The following is a 27,701-nucleotide window of genomic DNA, read 5'->3' on the forward strand; positions in this document are numbered from 1 at the left end:
GCAGTTAGCGGACCGGAGCTTGACAAGCTAGCCGTTAGCAGGCCGAATTAGCAAGCAGGGAGATAGCGAGGGCTAGAGAGTTAACCTTTGAGGGACGTCGCGATGGGGTGAGTCTGTTTATTCCTCTTCATGCGGTGAGCTGGAGATACAGCGATTCAGAAAGCTCGCGGGCCTTGGCCAGCAGATGGATCTTTGGCGATGTCGCAGCGGAAAAGCCTGTTGAAACCCCCTCGGACGATTATGTCGGCGGACCAGTCGTGATGGATCGGCGGGGCTCCGTGTCGGCAGTAGAGGGTCAGTAGAGGGTCCAGGCCAATTGGCAAATTAGGTATTTTTGGACCTCTTCAGCAAGTCGGGAGATGGGCTTAGCTCGAGGCTAGCTCCAGGCTAACTGGTGCTTGCTCTGGGACAGAGACGTTAGCCAGGAGTAGCCACTCGGATTGCAGCTAGCTATTTACGATGATCCGGTATAAAGGTTCAGAGCTTGCGGTAGGAATCCGGAGATGTGGTAGAGAAAAAGCAGTCTGATATGCTTTGGGTAGATGTCGCGCTGGTGTCCTAGTTAGCGTTGAAGACCGCTAGCAGTGGCTAGCTAGTAGCTAGTTAGCGGCTAGCTTCTGATGAGGTTTCAGATTCTAAAGTATAGAAAAAGCAGACCCGTACCACATTGGGGGATGCGGGTTGCAGGAGAGTATATTCAGCCTGTAGTTGGAAAGTGAGATTAAAATATGTACGAAATATATACAGAAAAAAAAACGAGGAAAAAAACTATATTTACACTATATAGGACGGGACAAGACAAAACACACGTCCGACTGCTACGCCATCTTGGAAGACAAGCCGTATCGACGTGAGCTGTTATTAGCTTGTCAACTAGCCGTATTGACGTGAGCTGTTATTAGCTTGTCAACTAGCCGTATTGACGTGAACTGTTATTAGCTTGTCAACTATCCGTATCGACGTGAGCTGTTATTAGCTTGTCAACTAGCCGTATCGACGTGAGCTGTTATTAGCTTGTCAACTAGCCGTATCGACGTGAGCTATTATTAGCTTGTCAACTAGCCGTATCGACATGAGCTGTTATTAGCTTATCAACTAGCCATATCAACGTGAGCTGTTATTAGAGCAGGTAGCCTAGTGGTTAGAGCAGGTAGCCTCTAGGCTTTTAGAAAGAGCTTGACATCAGCAAGTCCTCGTCCTGGTAAAGTTGTCAGTCGGACTGCTGTCATCATCACTATAGATGGCTCTAGTTTATCCCCTGAAAGTTAGCTTGTCAACTAGCCGTATTGACGTGAGCTGTTATTAGCTTGTCAACTAGCCGTATTGACGTGAGCTGTTATTAGCTTGTCAACTAGCCGTATTGACGTGAGCTGTTATTAGCTTGTCAACTAGCCGTATTGACGTGAGCTGTTATTAGCTTGTCAACTAGCCATATCAACGTGAGCTGTTATTAGCTTGTCAACTAGCCATATCAACGTGTACTGTAATTAGCTTGTCAACTAGCCATAGCAACGTGAGCTGTTATTAGCTTGTCAACTAGCCATATCGACGTGAGCTGTTATTAGCTTGTCAACTAGCCGTATTGACGTGAGCTGTTATTAGCTTGTCAACTAGCCGTATTGACGTGAGCTGTTATTAGCTTGTCAACTAGCCATATTGACGTGAGCTGTTATTAGCTTGTCAACTAGCCGTATTGACGTGAGCTGTTATTAGCTTGTCAACTAGTCGTATGGACGTGAGCTGTTATGAGCTTGTCAACTAGCCATATCAACGTGAGCTGTTATTAGCTTGTCAACTAGCCTTATTGACGTGAGCTGTTATTAGCTTGTCAACTAGCCATATCAACGTGAGCTATTATTAGCTTGTCAACTAGCCATATCAACGTGAGCTGTTATTAGCTTGTCAACTAGCCATATCGACGTGAGCTGTTATTAGCATGTCATCTAGCCGTATTGACGTGAGCTGTTATTAGCTTGTCAACTAGCCGTATTGACGTGAGCTGTTATTAGCTTGTCAACTAGCCATATCGACGTGAGCTGTTATTAGCTTGTCAACTAGCCGTATTGACGTGAGCTGTTATTAGCTTGTCAACTAGCCATATCGACGTGAGCTGTTATTAGCTTGTCAACTAGCCGTATTGACGTGAGCTGTTATTAGCTTGTCAACTAGCCGTATTGACGTGAGCTGTTATTAGCTTGTCAACTAGCCATATTGACGTGAGCTGTTATTAGCTTGTCAACTAGCCGTATTGACGTGAGCTGTTATTAGCTTGTCAACTAGTCGTATGGACGTGAGCTGTTATGAGCTTGTCAACTAGCCATATCAACGTGAGCTGTTATTAGCTTGTCAACTAGCCTTATTGACGTGAGCTGTTATTAGCTTGTCAACTAGCCATATCAACGTGAGCTATTATTAGCTTGTCAACTAGCCATATCAACGTGAGCTGTTATTAGCTTGTCAACTAGCCATATCGACGTGAGCTGTTATTAGCATGTCAACTAGCCGTATAGACGTGAGCTGTTATTAGCTTGTCAACTAGCCGTATTGACGTGAGCTGTTATTAGCTTGTCAACTAGCCATATCGACGTGAGCTGTTATTAGCTTGTCAACTAGCCGTATTGACGTGAGCTGTTATTAGCTTGTCAACTAGCCATATCGACGTGAGCTGTTATTAGCTTGTCAACTAGCCGTATTGACGTGAGCTGTTATTAGCTTGTCAACTAGCCGTATTGACGTGAGCTGTTATTAGCTTGTCAACTAGCCATATTGACGTGAGCTGTTATTAGCTTGTCAACTAGCCGTATTGACGTGAGCTGTTATTAGCTTGTCAACTAGTCGTATGGACGTGAGCTGTTATGAGCTTGTCAACTAGCCATATCAACGTGAGCTGTTATTAGCTTGTCAACTAGCCATATCAACGTGAGCTGTTATTAGCTTGTCAACTAGCCATATCGACGTGAGCTGTTATTAGCATGTCAACTAGCCGTATTGACGTGAGCTGTTATTAGCTTGTCAACTAGCCGTATCGACGTGAGCTGTTATTAGCTTGTCAACTAGCCGTATTGACGTGAGCTGTTATTAGCTTGTCAACTAGCCGTATTGACGTGAGCTGTTATTAGCTTGTCAACTAGCCGTATTGACGTGAGCTGTTATTAGCTTGTCAACTAGCCATATCAACGTGAGCTGTTATTAGCTTGTCAACTAGCCGTATCAAAGTGAGCTGTTATTAGCTTGTCAACTAGCCGTATCGACGTGAGCTGTTATTAGCTTGTCAACTAGCCATATCAACGTGAGCTCTTATTAGCTTGTCAACTAGCAATATCAACGTGAGCTCTTATTAGCTTGTCAACTAGCCATATCAACGTGAGCTGTTATTAGCTTGTCAACTAGCCATATCAACGTGAGCTCTTATTAGCTTGTCAACTAGCAATATCAACGTGAGCTCTTATTAGCTTGTCAACTAGCCATATCAACGTGAGCTGTTATTAGCTTGTCAACTAGCCATATCAACGTGAGCTGTTATTAGCTGGTCAACTAGCCATATCGACGTGAGCTGTTATTAGCATGTCAACTAGCCGTATTGACGTGAGCTGTTATTAGCTTGTCAACTAGCCGTATCGACGTGAGCTGTTATTAGCTTGTCAACTAGCCGTATCGACGTGAGCTGTTATTAGCTTGTCAACTAGCCGTATCGACGTGAACTGTTATTAGCTTGTCAACTAGCCATATCAACGTGAGCTGTTATTAGCTTGTCAACTTGCCGTATTGACGTGAGCTGTTATTAGCTTGTCAACTAGCCATATCAACGTGAGCTGTTATTAGCTTGTCAACTAGCCGTATTGACGTGAGCTGTTATTAGCTTGTCAACTAGCCGTATTGACGTGAGCTGTTATTAGCTTGTCAACTAGCCATATCGACGTGAGCTGTTATTAGCTTGTCAACTAGCCGTATTGACGTGAGCTGTTATTAGCTTGTCAACTAGCCGTATTGACGTGAGCTGTTATTAGCTTGTCAACTAGCCATATTGACGTGAGCTGTTATTAGCTTGTCAACTAGCCGTATTGACGTGAGCTGTTATTAGCTTGTCAACTAGTCGTATGGACGTGAGCTGTTATGAGCTTGTCAACTAGCCATATCAACGTGAGCTGTTATTAGCTTGTCAACTAGCCTTATTGACGTGAGCTGTTATTAGCTTGTCAACTAGCCATATCAACGTGAGCTATTATTAGCTTGTCAACTAGCCATATCAACGTGAGCTGTTATTAGCTTGTCAACTAGCCATATCGACTTGAGCTGTTATTAGCATGTCAACTAGCCGTATTGACGTGAGCTGTTATTAGCTTGTCAACTAGCCGTATCGACGTGAGCTGTTATTAGCTTGTCAACTAGCCGTATTGACGTGAGCTGTTATTAGCTTGTCAACTAGCCGTATTGACGTGAGCTGTTATTAGCTTGTCAACTAGCCATATCGACGTGAGCTGTTATTAGCTTGTCAACTAGCCGTATTGACGTGAGCTGTTATTAGCTTGTCAACTAGCCGTATTGACGTGAGCTGTTATTAGCTTGTCAACTAGCCATATTGACGTGAGCTGTTATTAGCTTGTCAACTAGCCGTATTGACGTGAGCTGTTATTAGCTTGTCAACTAGTCGTATGGACGTGAGCTGTTATGAGCTTGTCAACTAGCCATATCAACGTGAGCTGTTATTAGCTTGTCAACTAGCCTTATTGACGTGAGCTGTTATTAGCTTGTCAACTAGCCATATCAACGTGAGCTATTATTAGCTTGTCAACTAGCCATATCAACGTGAGCTGTTATTAGCTTGTCAACTAGCCATATCGACGTGAGCTGTTATTAGCATGTCAACTAGCCGTATTGACGTGAGCTGTTATTAGCTTGTCAACTAGCCGTATCGACGTGAGCTGTTATTAGCTTGTCAACTAGCCGTATAGACGTGAGCTGTTATTAGCTTGTCAACTAGCCGTATTGACGTGAGCTGTTATTAGCTTGTCAACTAGCCGTATTGACGTGAGCTGTTATTAGCTTGTCAACTAGCCATATCAACGTGAGCTGTTATTAGCTTGTCAACTAGCCGTATCAAAGTGAGCTGTTATTAGCTTGTCAACTAGCCGTATCGACGTGAGCTGTTATTAGCTTGTCAACTAGCCATATCAACGTGAGCTCTTATTAGCTTGTCAACTAGCAATATCAACGTGAGCTCTTATTAGCTTGTCAACTAGCCATATCAACGTGAGCTGTTATTAGCTTGTCAACTAGCCATATCAACGTGAGCTCTTATTAGCTTGTCAACTAGCAATATCAACGTGAGCTCTTATTAGCTTGTCAACTAGCCATATCAACGTGAGCTGTTATTAGCTTGTCAACTAGCCATATCAACGTGAGCTGTTATTAGCTTGTCAACTAGCCATATCGACGTGAGCTGTTATTAGCATGTCAACTAGCCGTATTGACGTGAGCTGTTATTAGCTTGTCAACTAGCCGTATCGACGTGAGCTGTTATTAGCTTGTCAACTAGCCGTATCGACGTGAGCTGTTATTAGCTTGTCAACTAGCCATATTGACGTGAGCTGTTATTAGCTTGTCAACTAGCCATATCGATTTGAGCTGTTATTAGCTTGTCAACTAGCCGTATCGACGTGAGCTGTTATTAGCTTGTCAACTAGCCGTATTGACGTGAGCTGTTATTAGCTTGTCAACTAGCCGTATCGACGTGAACTGTTATTAGCTTGTCAACTAGCCATATCAACGTGAGCTGTTATTAGCTTGTCAACTTGCCGTATTGACGTGAGCTGTTATTAGCTTGTCAACTAGCCATATCAACGTGAGCTGTTATTAGCTTGTCAACTAGCCATATTGACGTGAGCTGTTATTAGCTTGTCAACTAGCCGTATTGACGTGAGCTGTTATTAGCTTGTCAACTAGCCGTATTGACGTGAGCTGTTATTAGCTTGTCAACTAGCCGTATTGACGTGAGCTGTTATTAGCTTGTCAACTAGCCGTATTGACGTGAACTGTTATTAGCTTGTCAACTATCCGTATCGACGTGAGCTGTTATTAGCTTGTCAACTAGCCGTATTGACGTGAGCTGTTATTAGCTTGTCAACTAGCCGTATTGACGTGAGCTGTTATTAGCTTGTCAACTAGCCATATCAACGTGAGCTCTTATTAGCTTGTCAACTAGCAATATCAACGTGAGCTCTTATTTGCTTGTCAACTAGCCATATCAACGTGAGCTGTTATTAGCTTGTCAACTAGCCATATCAACGTGAGCTCTTATTAGCTTGTCAACTAGCAATATCAACGTGAGCTCTTATTAGCTTGTCAACTAGCAATATCAACGTGAGCTCTTATTAGCTTGTCAACTAGCCGTATCAAAGTGAGCTGTTATTAGCTTGTCAACTAGCCGTATCGACGTGAGCTGTTATTAGCTTGTCAACTAGCCATATCAACGTGAGCTCTTATTAGCTTGTCAACTAGCAATATCAACGTGAGCTCTTATTAGCTTGTCAACTAGCCATATCAACGTGAGCTGTTATTAGCTTGTCAACTAGCCATATCAACGTGAGCTCTTATTAGCTTGTCAACTAGCAATATCAACGTGAGCTCTTATTAGCTTGTCAACTAGCCATATCAACGTGAGCTGTTATTAGCTTGTCAACTAGCCATATCAACGTGAGCTGTTATTAGCTTGTCAACTAGCCATATCGACGTGAGCTGTTATTAGCATGTCAACTAGCCGTATTGACGTGAGCTGTTATTAGCTTGTCAACTAGCCGTATCGACGTGAGCTGTTATTAGCTTGTCAACTAGCCGTATCGACGTGAGCTGTTATTAGCTTGTCAACTAGCCATATTGACGTGAGCTGTTATTAGCTTGGCAACTAGCCATATCGACGTGAGCTGTTATTAGCTTGTCAACTAGCCGTATCGACGTGAGCTGTTATTAGCTTGTCAACTAGCCGTATTGACGTGAGCTGTTATTAGCTTGTCAACTAGCCGTATCGACGTGAACTGTTATTAGCTTGTCAACTAGCCATATCAACGTGAGCTGTTATTAGCTTGTCAACTTGCCGTATTGACGTGAGCTGTTATTAGCTTGTCAACTAGCCATATCAACGTGAGCTGTTATTAGCTTGTCAACTAGCCATATTGACGTGAGCTGTTATTAGCTTGTCAACTAGCCGCATTGACGTGAGCTGTTATTAACTTGTCAACTAGCCGTATTGACGTGAGCTGTTATTAGCTTGTCAACTAGCCATATCGACGTGAGCTGTTATTAGCTTGTCAACTAGCCGTATTGACGTGAACTGTTATTAGCTTGTCAACTAGCCGTATCGACGTGAGCTGTTATTAGCTTGTCAACTAGCCGTATTGACGTGAGCTGTTATTAGCTTGTCAACTAGCCGTATTGACGTGAGCTGTTATTAGCTTGTCAACTAGCCGTATTGACGTGAGCTGTTATTAGCTTGTCAACTAGCCGTATTGACGTGAGCTGTTATTAGCTTGTCAACTAGCCGTATTGACGTGAACTGTTATTAGCTTGTCAACTATCCGTATCGACGTGAGCTGTTATTAGCTTGTCAACTAGCCGTATTGACGTGAGCTGTTATTAGCTTGTCAACTAGCCGTATTGACGTGAGCTGTTATTAGCTTGTCAACTAGCCATATCAACGTGAGCTCTTATTAGCTTGTCAACTAGCAATATCAACGTGAGCTCTTATTTGCTTGTCAACTAGCCATATCAACGTGAGCTGTTATTAGCTTGTCAACTAGCCATATCAACGTGAGCTCTTATTAGCTTGTCAACTAGCAATATCAACGTGAGCTCTTATTAGCTTGTCAACTAGCAATATCAACGTGAGCTCTTATTAGCTTGTCAACTAGCCATATCAACGTGAGCTGTTATTAGCTTGTCAACTAGCCATATCGACGTGAGCTGTTATTAGCTTGTCAACTAGCCATATCGACGTGAGCTGTTATTAGCATGTCAACTAGCCGTATTGACGTGAGCTGTTATTAGCTTGTCAACTAGCCGTATCGACGTGAGCTGTTATTAGCTTGTCAACTAGCCGTTTGTCAACTAACCACATTGTTCTTATGTGGTTATCTTTGTTCTAAGTTTTGTGTAACAACAACAACAACAACAACAAAAGCTATGTTATTAAACAAAACAAAACGTCTGACAATCATACTGCACGTTACCACGGAGATATGACGGGATCAAAACATCATGATGATTCCAACGTTCTGGAATAGTTTAGTACCGTTTCATATGACGCAATCAAATATTTCAGCATATTATTAATAATTATAATATTTTTACCAATCTAAAGAACTCGCTGGCGCCTGTTGTTTTTATAATGTTTAGAAAATCAGTTGTGTTTATAAAATATTTTAAGAAACAACAACTGGACTCTTTGATGCAACAATGTCCACTTCACTTTCACGCTCATATCACATTTGGCAGCAGTAATCCCCCCCCCAACATTTGTTTTGAATGAAATTAAATATCATTCCTGTTTCTCTCCTTGTCCTTCTCTGTCTGTCTAGAAGCCTGTTTCTCTCTCCTTCTTCTCTGTCTGTCTAGATGCCTGTTTCTCTCTCTCCTTCTTCTCTGTCTGTCTAGAAGCCTGTTTCTCTCTCCTTCTTCTTCTCTGTCTGTCTAGAAGCCTGTTTCTCTCTCCTTCTTCTCTGTCTGTCTAGATGCCTGTTTCTCTCTCTCCTTCTTCTTCTCTGTCTGTCTAGAAGCCTGTTTCTCTCTCCTTCTTCTTCTCTGTCTGTCTAGAAGCCTGTTTCTCTCTCCTTCTTCTTCTCTGTCTGTCTAGAAGCCTGTTTCTCTCTCCTTCTTCTTCTCTGTCTGTCTAGAAGCCTGGTTCTCTCTCCTTCTTCTTCTCTGTCTGTCTAGAAGCCTGTTTCTCTCTCCTTCTTCTCTGTCTGTCTAGAAGCCTGTTTCTCTCTCCTTCTCCTTCTTCTTCTCTGTCTGTCTATAAGCCTGTTTCTCTCTCCTTCTTCTTCTCTGTCTGTCTAGAAGCCTGTTTCTCTCTCCTTCTTCTTCTCTGTCTGTCTAGAAGCCTGTTTCTCTCTCCTTCTCCTTCTTCTTCTCTGTCTGTCTAGAAGCCTGTTTCTCTCTCCTTCTCCTTCTTCTTCTCTGTCTGTCTAGATGCCTGTTTCTCTCTCCTTCTTCTTCTCTGTCTGTCTAGAAGCCTGTTTCTCTCTCCTTCTTCTCTGTCTGTCTAGAAGCCTGTGTCTCTCTCCTTCTTCTTCTCTGTCTGTCTAGAAGCCTGTTTCTCTCTCCTTCTTCTTCTCTGTCTGTTTAGATGCCTGTTTCTCCTTCTCCTTCTTCTTTTCTGTCTGTCTAGAAGCCTGTTTCTCTCTCCTCCTTCTTCTTCTCTGTCTGTCTAGAAGCCTGTTTCTCTCTCCTTCTTCTTCTATGTCTGTCTAGAAGCCTGTTTCTCTCTCCTTCTTCTTCTCTGTCTGTCTATCAGTCGGTTTGTTTTTCTAACACGTCTCTTTTATCTCTCCCCCAGCGGATGACGGTTGTGGGGGAACGTTACGAGGCCAGAGCGGTGTGATCACCAGCCCCAACTACCCAGGGGAGTACAGCAACAATGCAGACTGTACCTGGACCGTCCTGGCTGAGCCTGGAGACACCATCGCCCTGGTCTTCTCTGACTTTACCCTGGAGGACGACTATGACCTGCTGGAGGTTAGCGGCACAGACGGCTCCTCTCAGTGGTGAGTACCCAGCCGGGGTGCTTCGATGTGGGGAAGGGATGGAGAGAGGGTGGAGGTATGGTGGAGGTCAGGTTGTCTCAGTGGTGAGTACCCAGCCGGGGTGCTTCGATGTGGGGGAGGGATGGAGAGAGTGTGGGGTTTTAGTGGATGTCAGGTTGTCTCAGTGGTGAGTACCCAGCCTGAGGGGGATGTTTTCTGGGGAGGGGACGGATAGAGGGTGGGGGTATGGTGGAGGTCAGGTTGTCTCAGGTTGTCTCAGTGGTGAGTACCCAGCCCGAGGGGGATGTTTTCTGGGGAGGGGATGGATAGAGGGTGGGGGTATGGTGGAGGTCAGGTTGTCTCAGTGGTGAGTACCCAGACCGAGGGGGATGTTTTCTGGGGAGGGGACGGATAGAGGGTGGGGGTATGGTGGAGGTCAGGTTGTCTCAGGTTGTCTCAGTGGTGAGTACCCAGCCCGAGGGGGATGTTTTCTGGGGAGGGGATGGATAGAGGGTGGGGGTATGGTGGAGGTCAGGTTGTCTCAGTGGTGAGTACCCAGACCGAGGGGGATTTCTGGGGAGGGGACGGAGAGAGGTGGTTTATGGTCGGTAAACTGCTGGAGGTAGGGGTGCTGAGGAGAACTCTAAGCGGTGAGTACCCAGCCGGGGTGCTTTGATGTGGGGGAGGGATTGGGATAAGGTGGCGTATGGTCGTGGTTGGTTTCTCAACTGCTGGAGGTCGGGTTATCTCAGTGGTGAGTACCCAGCCCAGGGGGACGAGGAGATGGTGGGGCTTGGTGCTGGTTAAAATATTTACTATGATCTGCAGGAAATCAGTCCTGTCTCTGTCTTAATTTGATGAGTGATTACAATCTTGTTCCTTGGATTGTCAAAAGCTGTAAATGATCCCAGGATCGGATCTCTAAAGCGGTGTTGTTCACGTGTGTCTTCTACTTATGTTATTATCTTCTGAATGAGGAGATGACGCTCTTGTCCTATGGCTCATGGCTCACGGGACGTCTCAGTGTCCTCCTACCTGTTGATTGGCTGTTGGAGTTTGATGGATGATCTGATTGGTTGTGTGTGTGTGTGTGTGTGTGTGTGTGTGTGTCTGTGTCTGTGTGTGTGTCTGTGTCTGTGTGTGTGTGTGTGTGTGTGTGTGTTTTTGTGTGTGTGTGTGTGTGTGTGTGTGTGTGTGTGTGTGTGTGTGTGTGTGTGTGTGTGTGTGTGATTATCAGTCTGAAGAAAATAGATGCTTCCTGATGTCTATCACATTGACATATGAGTTATACAATCTGACCGGAAAGACACACACACACACACACTGCTATTCGACGTCAGCTGCTTCACTAAACTTCCAAAGTGATGACATCAAATCTGAGGAAGAAAGGTTAGGGTGTAGGCAGAAGTATAATTTAAAAAATGAGGCTGTACTCCTTGGAATATATGCTACGACAGTAATGTTTAATAACAGACGACAAGACTAAGGCCATTAGGAGTAGCACAAGATATTTCGCTGTTCGACTGCTGACAATGCATGTAGCGTGTGGACATTTAGGCCACCACAAGTTGGTAGATATGAGTCCAGCTCACTGAGCTACCTGAGGGTGTACAACGTGCATGAATAACGCACAGAAACTGGCTCACTGTTATCCTAAAATGAATCGCCACGGTAATGCATTGCTGCAGCAGATGTTGTGAGAAGGAATGCCCAGATGGTACAGGATATACAGCCACTATCACTAGATACACCGAGGTGACGCGTACGGAGCCGTCACGACTGCGTGTAGAACGTGATAAGCGAAGATAAAACGCTAACACCTGAAAAGTGGGCGCACATTCACCACGGCATTAAATAGTCAATAAGGTAGACGTGACTTTGACTAAGCCTCTTTTTGGCGCCGTCTACGCTGATGCCCGAGGAGAGGCACTCAGGTTTCTTCTGAAATGACTCTTTTTTTTTTATGACAGTTTTTACGAGTGAGACCCATAAAAAATAATACTTACTGGGGATTTTAACTTGTTATAGTCTGTCAATCAAAGCAAAGCAGGGCTATCACAGAGGCTTCATGTGCAGCAAGAGAAGTGGGGAGTGGGGGATTTGTGGGTGATTTGTAACCAATGCCAAATGGAATTCAAATGACACAATGAAGTTGGCTAAATGTGAAGGCTACAGTGATCAACCAACCGGTAGGCTGTTGTTTCATCTAAATGGAGTTGTTGTATGACAAGGACACGAAGCTCAACAAAATAGCCTCAAAAAAGATTGTGTAACTTGTGCGAGTTGGTTTGGCTACTCTCTGTCTCCCTCTCTCTCTCTCTGTCTCTCTCTCTCTCTCTCTCTCTCTCTGTCTCTCTCTCTGTCTCTTTCTCTCTCTCTCTCTCTCTGTCGCTCTCTCTCTCTCTCTCTCTCTCCCTCAAAAAAGTTTGTCTAACTTGTGCGAGTCGGTTTGGTTACTCTCTGTCTCTCTCTCTCTCTCTATATATATATCTATGTCTGTTGGTCTTTAGCTTTCACTATATTTCTTCTCTCTCTCTTCACTCAAAAAGGGAGCTCCCACAGAGCGAGAAGGAGATGGAGAGGAAGCGAGACATGGTGCGTGATTGAGGAAAAAGAAGTAGGATATCAACCTCTCCTCCTCTCCATCCCTCCCTCCCGTCATTCCAGCATGTTTGTGCGTGGTCACTGCTGTAATTGAAACAGGCATTTAGCAGAGAGAGGTAGGACACAGACAGGGACCAATACCATGTTGGGCTGACCTTCAGAACACTCTAAAGACCGTGTGTGTCTGTATCTATGCTTCAGTCATGGATAATGCACCAGAATATTAAGCAATGGAGGACAGCGTTAGACAGTCTGGAGAGGAGAGAGAGAGAGAATGAGGTGGAAGTTTATACAGGAACAATACTGGAGAACCATTGATGGAGAAGAGAGAGGAGGAGAAGAGAGAGGAAGAGAAGAGAGAGAGAATAAGAAACGAAAGAAAGAAGAGGAGAGGGGTGAAGGATATGAATAATAATTATTGGGGAAAAATGATGTAGGACCACTGATGAAGAAGAAGAATGGAAGGAGGGAGAGAGAATGGAAGGAGGGAGAGAGAATGGAAGGAGGGAGAGAGAATGGAAGGAGAGCGAGAGAATGGAAGGAGAGAGAGAGAATGGAAGGAGAGAGAGAGAATGGAAGGAGAGAGAGAGAATGGAAGGAGAGAGAGAGAATGGAAGGAGAGAGAGAGAATGAAAGGAGAGAGAGAGAATGGTAAGGGGACTAGCATCACTATTCAGGTAACTAAATGCTAGACCCCAGACCCCATTATGTGGTCTGTTGACTAGGCAGTGTAACAGACATCCTAGACCCCAGACCTCAGTATGTATCCTAGACCATTATAGTACATTATAGTACCTCAAACCGGGGTACTCTGGGGTAACACATTATTCTACCATTATAGTGTCGCTAACCCGAGGGAACACAATAGTCTTCTACCTCAATCAGCCTGACTAACCGGTGTCTGTATATAGTCTCTCTACTGTATATAGCCTCTCTACTGTATATAGCCTCTCTACTGTATATAGTCTCTCTACTGTATATAGCCTCTCTACTGTATATAGTCTCTCTACTGTATATAGCCTCTCTACTGTATATAGTCTCTCTACTGTATATAGCCTCTCTACTGTATATAGTCTCTCTACTGTATATAGCCTCTCTACTGTATATAGCCTCTACTGTATATAGTCTCTCTACTGTATATAGCCTCTCTACTGTATATAGTCTCTCTACTGTATATAGCCTCTCTATTGTATATTGCATCTCTACTGTATATAGTCTCTCTACTGTATATAGCCTCTCTACTGTATATAGCATCTCTACTGTATATAGCCTCTACTGTATATAACCTCTCTACTGTATATAGCCTCTACTGTATATAGCCTCTCTACTGTATATAACCTCTCTACTGTATATAGCCTCTCTACTGTATATAGCCTCTCTACTGTATATAGCCTCTCTACTGTGTATAGCCTCTCTACTGTTTATAGCCTCTTTACTGTATATAGCCCCTCTACTGTATATAGCCTCTCTACTGTATATAGCCTCTACTGTATATAGCCTCTCTACTGTATATAGCCTCTCTACTGTATATAGCCTCTCTACTGTGTATAGCCTCTCTACTGTTTATAGCCTCTTTACTGTATATAGCCTCTACTGTATATAACCTCTCTACTGTATATAGCCTCTACTGTATATAACCTCTCTACTGTATATAGCCTCTACTGTATATAACCTCTCTACTGTTTATAGCCTCTCTACTGTGTATAGCCTCTCTACTGTATAGAGCCTCTCTACTGTATATAGCCTCTACTGTATATAGGCTCTACTGCATATAGCCTCTCTACTGTATATAGTCTCTCTACAGTATATAGCCTCTCTACTGTATATAGTCTCTCTACTGTATATAGCCTCTCTACTGTATATAGCCTCTACTGTATATAACCTCTCTACTGTTTATAGCCTCTCTACTGTGTATAGCCTCTCTACTGTATAGAGCCTCTCTACTGTATATAGCCTCTACTGTATATAGGCTCTACTGCATATAGCCTCTCTACTGTATATAGTCTCTCTACAGTATATAGCCTCTCTACTGTATATAGTCTCTCTACTGTATATAGCCTCTCTACTGTATATAGCCTCTACTGTATATAGTCTCTCTACTGTATATAGCCTCTCTACTGTATATAGTCTCTCTACTGTATATAGCCTCTCTACTGTATATAGCCTCTACTGTATATAGTCACTACTGTATATAGCCTCTCTACTGTATATAGCCTCTACCGTATGTAGCCTCTCTACTGTATATAGCCTTTCTACTGTTTATAGCCCCTCTACAGTATATAGCCTCTCTACAGTATATAGCCTCTCTACTGTATATAGCATCTCTACTGTATATAGCCTCAATACTGTTTATAGCCTCTCTACTGTATATAGCATCTCTACTGTATATAGCATCTCTACTGTATATAACCTCTCTACTGTGTATAGCCTCTCTACTGTATATAGCATCTCTACTGTATATAGCCTCTCTAATGTATATAGCCTCACCTGTATATAGCCTCTCTACTGTATATAGCCCCTCTACTGTATATAGCCTCTCTACTGTATATAGCCTCTCTAATGTATATAGCCTCTCTACTGTATATAGCCTCTCTAATGTATATAGCCTCTCTACTGTATATAGCCTCTACTGTATATAGTCTCTCTACTACACCTGTTGTATTCAGCATTTCACTGTAAGGTCTACCTACACCTGTTGTATTCAGCATTTCACTGTAAGGTCTACTACACCTGTTGTATTCAGCATTTCACTGTGAGGTCTACTACACCTGTTGTATTCAGCATTTCACTGTGAGGTTTAATACACCTGTTGTATTCAGCATTACACTGTGAGGTCTACTACACCTGTTGTATTCAGCATTTCACTGTAAGGTCTACTACACCTGTTGTATTCAGCATTTCACTGTAAGGTCTACTACACCTGTTGTATTCAGCATTTCACTGTAAGGTCTACTACACCTGTTGTATTCAGCATTTCGCTGTAAGGTCTACTACACCTGTTGTATTCAGCATTTCGCTGTAAAATCTACTACACCTGTTGTATTCAGCATTTCACTGTAAGGTCTACTACACCTGTTGTATTCAGCATTTCACTGTGAGGTCTACTACACCTGTTGTAGTCAGCATTTCACTGTAAGGTCTACTACACCTGTTGTATTCAGCATTTCACTGTGAGGTCTACTACCCCTGTTGTATTCAGCATTTCACTGTGAGGTCTACTACACCTGTTGTATTCAGCATTACACTGTGAGGTCTACTACCCCTGTTGTATTCAGCATTTCACTGTGAGGTCTACTACACCTGTTGTATTCAGCATTTCACTGTGAGGTCTACTACACTTGTTGTATTCAGCATTTCACTGTGAGGTCTACTACACCTGTTGTATTCAGCATTTCACTGTGAGGTCTACTACACTTGTTGTATTCAGCATTTCACTGTAAGGTCTACTACACCTGTTGTAGTCGGCATTTCACTGTAAGGTCTACTACACGTGACAAATACCCTTTGATTTGATTTGATTCTGAGGGAACACAATATTCTACCACGATAGTGTTTTTAGCCACGTTGATTTCCTCCCCCTTCTGAGGCAATGTAAATAACTCTCAATGCCAGCCAATTTAGTGTTGAGTGCATGGTGCTGGATTCTGATTCGCTCGCTTGGCACAATGTGAAGCTCACAGCCAATTGACTTGTAATTTAGTTGTTGCTGCTCACTGCTTCGCAAACTGTCATATAGTGGTGGAGCTACTATCCCCGGGGGTTGCAACTCCTATCCCAGGGGGTTGTAACTCCTATCCCTGGGGGTTGTAACTCCTATCCCCGGGGGTTGTAACTCCTATCCCCGGGGGTTGTAACTCCTATCCCTGGGGGTTGTAACTCCTATCCCTGGGGGTTGTAACTCCTATCCCAGGGGGTTGTAACTCCTATCCCTGGGGGTTGTAACTCCTATCACCGGGGGTTGTAACTCCTATCCCCGGGGGTTGTAACTCCTATCCCCGGGGGTTGCAACTCCTATCCCCGGGGGTTGTAACTCCTATCCCTGGGGGTTGTAACTCCTATCCCTGGGGGTTGTAACTCCTATCCCCGGGGGTTGTAACTCCTATATCTGGGGGTTGTAACTCCTATCCCAGGGGGTTGTAACTGCTATCCCTGGGGGTTGTAACTGCTATCCCTGGGGGTTGTAACTCCTATCCCTGGGGGTTGTAACTCCTATCCCTGGGGGTTGTAACTCCTGTCCCTGTGGGTTGTAACTCCTATCCCAGGGGGTTGTAACTGCTATCCCCGGGGGTTGTAACTCCTATCCCCGGGGGTTGTAACTCCTATCCCTGGGGGTTGTAACTCCTATCCCCGGGGGTTGTAACTGCTATCCCCGGGGGTTGTAACTCCTATCCCCGGGGGTTGTAACTCCTATCCCTGGGGGTTGTAACTCCTATCCCAGGGGGTTGCAACTCCTATCCCCGGGGGTTGCAACTCCTATCCCCGGGGGTTGTAACTCCTATCCCCGGGGGTTGCAACTCCTATCCCCGGGGGTTGTAACTCCTATCCCTGGGGGTTGTAACTCCTATCCCTGGGGGTTGTAACTCCTATCCCCGGGGGTTGTAACTCCTATATCTGGGGGTTGTAACTCCTATCCCAGGGGGTTGTAACTGCTATCCCTGGGGGTTGTAACTGCTATCCCTGGGGGTTGTAACTCCTATCCCTGGGGGTTGTAACTCCTATCCCTGGGGGTTGTAACTCCTGTCCCTGGGGGTTGTAACTCCTATCCCTGGGGGTTGTAACTCCTATCCCTGGGGGTTGTAACTCCTATCCCCGGGGGTTGTAACTCCTATCCCAGGGGGTTGTAACTGCTATCCCTGGGGGTTGTAACTGCTATCCCTGGGGGTTGTAACTGCTATCCCTGGGGGTTGTAACTCCTATCCCTGGGGGTTGTAACTCATATCCCTGGGGGTTGTAACTCCTGTCCCTGGGGGTTGTAACTCCTATCCCAGGGGGTTGTAACTGCTATCCCCGGGGGTTGTAACTCCTATCCCCGGGGGTTTTAACTGCTATCCCCGGGGGTTGTAACTCCTATACCCGGGGGTTGTAACTCCTATACCCGGGGGTTGCAACTCCTATCCCTGGGGGTTGTAACTCCTATCCCTGGGGGTTGTAACTCCTATCCCTGGGGGTTGTAACTCCTATCCCTGGGGGTTGTAACTCCTATCCCTGGGGGTTGTAACTCCTATCCCTGGGGGTTGTAACTCCTATCCCTGGGGGTTGTAACTCCTATCCCTGGGGGTTGTAACTCCTATCCCAGGGGGTTGTAACTGCTATCCCTGGGGGTTGTAACTGCTATCCCTGGGGGTTGTAACTCCTATCCCTGGGGGTTGTAACTCCTATCCCAGGGGGTTGTAACTGCTATCCCTGGGGGTTGTAACTGCTATCCCAGGGGGTTGTAACTGCTATCCCCGGGGGTTTTAACTGCTATCCCCGGGGGTTTTAACTCCTATCCCCGGGGGTTGTAACTCCTATCCCCGGGGGTTGTAACTGCTATCCCCGGGGGTTGTAACTGCTATCCCCGGGGGTTGTAACTCCTATCCCCGGGGGTTGTAACTGCCATCCCCGGGGGTTGTAACTCCTATACCCGGGGGTTGTAACTCCTATCCCCGGGGGTTGTAACTGCTATCCCCGGGGGTTGTAACTCCTATCCCAGGGGGTTGTAACTCCTATCCCCGGGGGTTGTAACTGCTATCCCCGGGGTTTGTAACTCCTATCCCCGGGGGTTGTAACTCCTATCCCAGGGGGTTGTAACTCCTATCCCCGGGGGTTGTAACTGCTATCCCCGGGGTTTGTAACTCCTATCCCCGGGGGTTGTAACTCCTATCCCTGGGGGTTGTAACTCCTATCCCAGGGGGTTGTAACTCCTATACCCGGGGTTTGTAACTGCTATCCCCGGGGGTTGTAACTCCTATCCCCGGGGGTTGTAACTGCTATCCCCAGGGGTTGTAACTGCTATCCCCGGGGGTTGTAACTCCTATCCCTGGGGGTTGTAACTGCTATCCCCAGGGGTTGTAACTGCTATCCCCAGGGGTTGTAACTGCTATCCCCGGGGGTTGTAACTCCACTCCCAGGGGGTTGTAACTCCTATCCCCGGGGGTTGGCTGTTTAAGGGAATTTGGCCCTGAGACGTGGAAAACTTGAGGCTTAATGTATGAATGTAATTATTTATATGACTGGGTTAGTGGGTTTGCCTGACTGAATTTTCCTTGAGATGTCATTCATTGCGTATTTAATAGGTAGGTAAAGAATGATTCATAAGCACTTCATATTTAGTGACCTTCAAATGAAGTGTTACTGATACGCTGTTGAAATGACAAGGCGTTTTTAGTTGAGCTCCTGTAGATGAACAAATATGTTGGCAGTAGAACAATCTTTCAAATGACTGGTTCTAGCTATGGTCCTATCTCATGATCCATATATATATAGTTCTAGATATCTTCTCTCACTGTCACTGACAAAGCAAAGCACTCTAAAGAATGCTGATCTCTCACTCTTCCCTATGTCTTCTCCCTCTATCTTTTTATCTCTCTCTCTCTCTCTCCCTCTCCCCATCTCTCTCTCTCTCTCTCCCTCTCCCCATCTCTCTCTCTCTCTCTCTCCATCTCTCTCTCTCTCTCTCTCTCTCCATCTCTCTCTCTCTCTCTCTCTCTCCATCTCTCTCTCTCTCTCTCTCCCCCTCTCTCTCTCTCCCCATCTCTCTCTCTCTCTCTCTCTCCATCTCTCTCTCTCTCTCTCTCTCTCTCTCTCCCTCCATCTCTCTCTCTCTCTCTCTCTCTCTCTCTCTCTCTCTCTCTCTCCATCTCTCTCTCTCTCTCTCTCTCTCTCTCTCTCCCTCTCTCTCTCTCCTCCTCCCCTCTCTCTTTCTCTTCCCTTTAAACCTTGTCGGCTGGGGTAAAGCATTGTCATTTCCAGGTGTTAGTGTATACACCCTGCAGTGTAGACAGACCTCTATCCCTGTTCCTCTCGGGAGAGACCAGTGTATCCTTGTGTTAGGAGTTGATGTTATTCTTCAATAACACAAATCCCAAAGCAAATCAGGGGAGAGAAAAAATACATTCATTTGAAAAGGACAAATCAACTATATTATGCTGGGAGGTAGATGGCAGATGTTCAGTCTCCCCTGTCCTCAGCTTTTCCCCACAGAATAAAGCAACAGGATGACATTTATATCCCCACCCCCCAACCCTAGCCCGGGGTTGACTAATCAGAATTCCTTGCAGTACAATGGCCAAATAACAAGTATCCTGCTCCAGACTCAATGTACAGAACGTAGCACACAGCACACGAAGCTCTGAGTTCACGACTGACGTTCCACAGGGTTCTAAACAGCTATTGAACTGAAAACCCAATTCCCTATCGACCATTAGTACTCTGTTTAGGTTTTAGTATTCTCGTCCTCTCTCGCTGTGTATTTATCTACAACAAATGATCATACTTGAATACACCCTGCAGTGTAGATAGACCTCTATGCCTGTTCCTCTCAGGAGAGACACTTGGGAGTCGAGTAGAGTACAGGTCAGGGGTGAATGTAGAATTGGTGAATGGAAAGAGACATAAGTTACACAAAAACACAGAAAAGTGTAATTACATTTGACAATTGTAATTAGAATTTTTTTTGTAATTAGAATTTTGAAGCGTATGCTATACCACCCGTTTTCACGTCGATTCGCTAATGTTTCATGCTTCTGACACGAACTAATGATTCGTAGACCTTCACAGGTCTGATGGACCCACTACATTATTGGGGTTTTTAATACAATACAGCCATCACAATTAAGATGACATACATCTAACATACTTAGATGAATTATATCAATTACAATTAATATAGACAGTATACATGGTTAATATAGACAGTATACATGGTTAATATAGACAGTATACATGGTTACTATAGACAGTATACATGGTTAATATAGACAGTATACATGGTTAATATAGACAGTATACAGTATACATGGTTAATATAGACAGTATACATGGTTAATATAGACAGTATACATGGTTAATATAGACAGTATACATGGTTAATATAGACAGTATACATGGTTAATATAGACAGTATACATGGTTACTATAGACAGTATACATGGTCAATATAGACAGTATACATGGTTAATATAGACAGTATACAGTATAGATGGTTAATATAGACAGTATACATGGTTAATATAGACAGTATACATGGTTAATATAGACAGTATAGATGGTTAATATAGACAGTATACATGGTTAATATAGACAGTATACATGGTTAATATAGACAGTATACATGGTTAATATAGACAGTATCGATGGTTAATATAGACAGTATACATGGTTAATATAGACAGTATAGATGGTTAATATAGACAGTATACATGGTTAATATAGACAGTATACATGGTTAATATAGACAGTATACATGGTTAATATAGACAGTATACATGGTTAATATAGACAGTATACAGTATACATGGTTAATATAGACAGTATACATGGTTAATATAGACAGTATACATGGTTAATATAGACAGTATAGATGGTTACTATAGACAGTATACATGGTTAATATAGACAGTATACATGGTTACTATAGACAGTATACATGGTTAATATAGACAGTATACATGGTTAATATAGACAGTATACATGGTTAATATAGACAGTATACATGGTTAATATAGACAGTATACATGGTTAATATAGACAGTATACATGGTTAATATAGACAGTATACATGGTTAATATAGACAGTATACATGGTTAATATAGACAGTATACATGGTTAATATAGACAGTATAGATGGTTACTATAGACAGTATACATGGTTAATATAGACAGTATACATGGTTAATATAGACAGTATACATGGTTAATATAGACAGTATACATGGTTAATATAGACAGTATACATGGTTAATATAGACAGTATACATGGTTAATATAGACAGTATACAGTATACTTGGTTAATATAGACAGTATACATGGTTAATATAGACAGTATACATGGTTAATATAGACAGTATACATGGTTAATATAGACAGTATACATGGTTAATATAGACAGTATACATGGTTAATATAGACAGTATACAGTATACATGGTTAATATAGACAGTATACATGGTTAATATAGACAGTATACATGGTTAATATAGACAGTATACATGGTTAATATAGACAGTATACATGGTTAATATAGACAGTATAGATGGTTACTATAGACAGTATACATGGTTACTATAGACAGTATACATGGTTACTATAGACAGTATACATGGTTACTATAGACAGTATACATGGTTAATATAGACAGTATACATGGTTAATATAGACAGTATACAGTATACATGGTTAATATAGACAGTATACATGGTTACTATAGACAGTATACATGGTTACTATAGACAGTATACATGGTTAATATAGACAGTATACATGGTTAATATAGACAGTATACATGGTTAATATAGACAGTATACATGGTTAATATAGACAGTATACATGGTTAATATAGACAGTATACATGGTTAATATAGACAATATACATGGTTAATATAGACAGTATAGATGGTTACTATAGACAGTATACATGGTTAATATAGACAGTATACATGGTTAATATAGACAGTATACATGGTTAATATAGACAGTATACATGGTTAATATAGACAGTATACATGGTTAATATAGACAGTATAGATGGTTACTATAGACAGTATACATGGTTAATATAGACAGTATACATGGTTAATATAGACAGTATACATGGTTAATATAGACAGTATACATGGTTAATATAGACAGTATACAGTATACATGGTTAATATAGACAGTATACATGGTTAATATAGACAGTATACATGGTTAATATAGACAGTATACATGGTTAATATAGACAGTATACATGGTTAATATAGACAGTATAGATGGTTACTATAGACAGTATACATGGTTAATATAGACAGTATACATGGTTAATATAGACAGTATACAGTATACATGGTTAATATAGACAGTATACATGGTTAATATAGACAGTATACATGGTTAATATAGACAGTATACATGGTTAATATAGACAGTATACATTGTTAATATAGACAGTATACAGTATACATGGTTAATATAGACAGTAGACAGTATACATGGTTAATATAGACAGTATACAGTATACATGGTTAATATAGACAGTATACATGGTTAATATAGACAGTATACAGTATACATGGTTAGTATAGACAGTATACATGGTTAATATAGACAGTATACATGGTTAATATAGACAGTATACATGGTTAATATAGACAGTATACATGGTTAATATAGACAGTATACATGGTTAATATAGACAGTATACATGGTTAATATAGACAGTATAGATGGTTAATATAGACAGTATACATGGTTAATATAGACAGTATAGATGGTTAATATATACAGTATACATGGTTAATATAGACAGTATACATGGTTAATATAGACAGTATACATGGTTAATATATACAGTATACATGGTTAATATAGACAGTATACATGGTTAATATAGACAGTATTTTAATTTTTTATTTTATTTCACCTTTATTTAACCAGGTAGGCTAGTTGAGAACAGGTTCTCATTTGCAACTGCGACCTGGCCAAGATAAAGCATAGCAGTGTGAACAGACAACACAGAGTTACACATGGAGTAAACAATTAACAAGTCAATAACACAGTAGAAAAAAAATGGGCAGTCTATATACAATGTGTGCAAAAGGCATGAGGAGGTAGGCGAATAATACAATTTTGCAGATTAACACTGGGGTGATAAATGATCAGATGGTCATGTACAGGTAGAGATATTGGTGTGCAAAAGAGCAGAAAAGTAAATAAATAAATAAAAAAACAGTATAAAAACAGTATGGGAATGAGGTAGGTGAAAATGGGTGGGCTATTTACCAATAGACTATGTACAGCTGCAGCGATCGGTTAGCTGCTCGGATAGCTGATGTTTGAAGTTGGTGAGGGAGATAAAAGTCTCCAACTTCAGCGATTTTTGCAGTTCGTTCCAGTCACAGGCAGCAGAGTACTGGAACGAAAGGCGGCCAAATGAGGTGTTGGCTTTAGGGATGATCAGTGAGATACACCTGCTGGAGCGCGTGCTACGGATGGGTGTTGCCATCGTGACCAGTGAACTGAGATAAGGCGGATCTTTACCTAGCATGGACTTGTAGATGACCTGGAGCCAGTGGGTCTGGCGACGAATATGTAGCGAGGGCCAGCCGACTAGAGCATACAGGTCGCAGTGGTGGGTGGTATAAGGTGCTTTGGTGACAAAACGGATGGCACTGTGATAGACTGCATCCAGTTTGCTGAGTAGAGTGTTGGAAGCCATTTTGTAGATGACATCGCCGAAATCGAGGATCGGTAGGATAGACAGTATACAGTATACATGGTTAATATAGACAGTATACAGTATACATGGTTAATATAGACAGTATACAGTATACATGGTTAATATAGACAGTATACATGGTTAATATAGACAGTATACATGGTTAATATAGACAGTATACATGGTTAATATAGACACTATACATGGTTAAAATAGACACTGTACATAGTTAATATAGACAGTATACATAGACAGTTAATATTTGCCAGTTCCCTGCTATATCACATTTATCAATAAAAGTGCTCTTCAGGTTTTCTTGTGTGTTTGTTTTTTCTAAACAAATCAAGACATGGGTGGAATTAATCATGCTTATCTTGACCAAATATAAATTAAACCAGGTTGTCATCACTATTGATGTTTATTGCTTTGAACTGAACAAACTGGAAGGACATATTTTACATACAGTATTTTATGGAAATGATAAATGAGCCCCATTGACCACAAATGAAGGCTGGTCTACACACCACATGAGGGAGTTTTCAGTGTGTGTGTTGCAAATGCATTTCTTGCCCTTGATGCATCTTCCTGTCTCGTTGCAATCTAGAATGAATTTCCTAACATCTCACTACTGTCAGGGGCTCCTACAGTATATAGTTACAGCAGACCAAGGTAGGAGAGTCAGACACCAACACATGTAACAACATCACTCACACTTACTTCCGGTATTGGAGTTGTTGGCATCCTCCTCACAATGGCTGCAGAAGCTGGGGTCCTTGGGATATTTTGTCTCCTTCTGGATTTGAGGTCTTACCAAAGCCTTGCCCAGCTCCTCTAGAAAGAGCTGTCTCCTTCTGGATTTGAGGTCTTACCAAATCCTTGCCCAGCTCCTCTAGAAAGAGCTGTCTCCTCTGGAGCTTCCCCCTGTTCTAATCTGGGTTATTATTCTGCAGTTGTAGCCAGTCGCCAGCTTGTCTAAATTGTCTACTCCTCCTTTTGTGGCGTTGTAATCCATTATGAGTTCTGGTTTTTGATGTTCCAGATTTTCCCTATAAAGTGTACTCATGAGTACCACATCTTGGGCACTTTGATTGGCCTTGAACACAAATGGTTTGTTTTACTTGGCAGTTAAGAACAAATTGTTATTTTCAATGACGCCCTAGGAACAGTGGATAACTGCCTTGTTCAGGGGCAGAACCACAGATTTTTTCTTTGTCAGCTCGGGGATTCGATCTTGCAACCTTTCGGTTACAAGTCCAACGCTCTAACCACTAGGCTACGCTGCCGTCCCAATTGATAGGCCTGTTCAGTTTGTTCACAGGGATTCAGTGGATCTGAAAACACCAGCAAGGATGAGAAAAACACCCCTTTCCCTCCAGATTAGTGCAGAACAGAATGATTTTCTGGATGGTGTCTGGGATGAACAGTTCAAAACAAGACTTTATGTTCTGCACATGAGTAACTGCCATCCGCCTCGGCCCCGGAGTAACTGCCATCCGCCTCGGCCCTGGAGTAACTGCCATCCGCCTCGGCCCTGGTGTAACTGCCATCCGCCTCGGCCCTGGTGTAACCGCCATCCGCCTCGGCCCTGGTGTAACCGCCATCCGCCTCGGCCCTGGTGTAACCGCCATCCGCGTCGGCCCTGGTGTAACCGCCATCCGCCTCGGCCCTGGTGTAACCGCCATCCGCCTCGGCCCTGGTGTAACCGCCATCCGCCTCGGCCCTGGAGTATCCGCCATCCGCCTCGGCCCTGGTGTAACCGCCATCCGCCTCGGCCCTGGTGTAACCGCCATCCGCCTCGGCCCTGGTGTAACCGCCATCCGTCTTGGCCCTGGTGGCATCCTTATCACATTGGCAGCCTTGCGGGGCGGCTCGTTCCTTGGGCAAGAATACAATTCAATAAAATAAAATAAAATTGACATCCGTATTTCTCCTCCTGCAGGCTGCTGATGAGCTGGTTGCTGACAGGCTGGTCCTGAGGCTAGCTGAGGGTCAATCTCATCGTCTTCTTCCAACTCACTGTCAGACTCTGAATTGACAGAGACATGATCCTCATATAAAATGCTTCATCTTCCAAAGTGGAAGACTCTCCTTCCACACCAGCTTCTCTCTCTGCAGAGATTTATTTTCGTCAAACTGATTGATTGCGGTAAGGAGCCACACATGCAAAGCTATTTATTTGTTGTTTCCCTCCCCCAATTAACACCTGGCCGGGGTAGAGTGGGGAGAAAAATACTGCATTGTTGCAGTGTATCGAAATAATGTATTGCAATAATAATTCCCACAAGACAAAGACATTGTTTAGTTTCACAAACTACGAAGGGTAAAGAGTGCAAGACAAGTGGGAGACAGACAGGCAGACAGACAGGCAGGCAGGCAGGCAGACAGACAGACAGACAGACAGACAGACAGACAGACAGACAGACAGACAGACAGGCAGGCAGACAGACAGACAGACAGACAGGCAGGCAGGCAGGCAGGCAGACAGACAGACAGACAGACAGACACAGACAGGCAGTTTCTTGGTGCCCAGGGAGGAGGAAGACAGTGACAGACAGGTTCTTGGTGCCCAGGGAGGAGGAATATATATATATATATATATATATATATAACATATAATATATAAAGTATAACATATAATATATAACATATAATATATAAAGTATAACATATAACATATAATATATAATATATAACATATAATATATAATATATAACATATAATATATAATATATAATATATAACATATAAAGTATAACATATAATATATAATATATAACATATAATATATAACATATAAAGTATAACATATAATATATATAATATAATATATAACATATAATATATAATATATAACATATAATATATAATATATAATATATAATATATAAAGTATAACATATAATATATAACATATAATATATAACATATAATATATAATATATAATATATAACATATAGAGTATAACATATACCATATAACATATAATATATAATATATAACATATAGAGTATAACATATAATATATAATATATAATATATAAAATTAATATATAACATATAACATATAATATATAACATATAGAGTATAACATATACCATATAACATATAATATATAATATATAACATATAGAGTATAACATATAATATATAATATATAATATATAAAATTAATATATAACATATAACATATAATATATAACATATAGAGTATAACATATACCATATAACATATAATATATAATATATAACATATAGAGTATAACATATAATATATAATATATAATATATAAAATTAATATATAACATATAACATATAATATATAACATATAGAGTATAACATATACCATATAACATATAATATATAATATATAACATATAAGTATAACATATAATATATAATATATAATATATAAAATTAATATATAACATATAACATATAATATATAACATATAGAGTATAACATATACCATATAACATATAATATATAATATATAACATATAAAATTAATATATAACATATAACATATAATATATAACATATAGAGTATAACATATACCATATAACATATAATATATAATATATAACATATAGAGTATAACATATAATATATAACATATAACATATAATATATAACATATAATATATAACATATAATATATAACATATAATATATAACATACAATATATAATATATAACATATAATATATAACATATAATATATAACATATAATATATAACATATAACATATAATATATAATATAACATATAATATATAATATAACATATAATATATAACATATAACATATAATATATAACATATAATATATAATATATAACATATAACATATAATATATAACATATAATATATAACATATAATATATAACATATAATATATAACATATAACATATAATATATAATATAACATATAATATATAATATAACATATAATATATA

At 41.5% G+C, this 27,701-nt stretch overlaps 1 protein-coding gene across 1 annotated transcript in view; it reads left to right on the plus strand.

Moving 5' to 3' along the window:
- The window catches only part of LOC115127591 (CUB and sushi domain-containing protein 2-like), a 967,797-nt gene that overhangs the window by 236,536 nt on the left and 703,560 nt on the right, over positions 1 to 27,701 (plus strand). The window contains 1 exon segment of the mRNA XM_065018162.1: positions 9,548 to 9,755. Coding sequence (XP_064874234.1) covers positions 9,548 to 9,755 — 208 coding nt within the window.

This window comes from Oncorhynchus nerka, linkage group LG4 (assembly GCF_034236695.1).
Source record: "Oncorhynchus nerka isolate Pitt River linkage group LG4, Oner_Uvic_2.0, whole genome shotgun sequence".
NCBI classification, from domain to species: Eukaryota; Metazoa; Chordata; class Actinopteri; order Salmoniformes; family Salmonidae; genus Oncorhynchus; species Oncorhynchus nerka.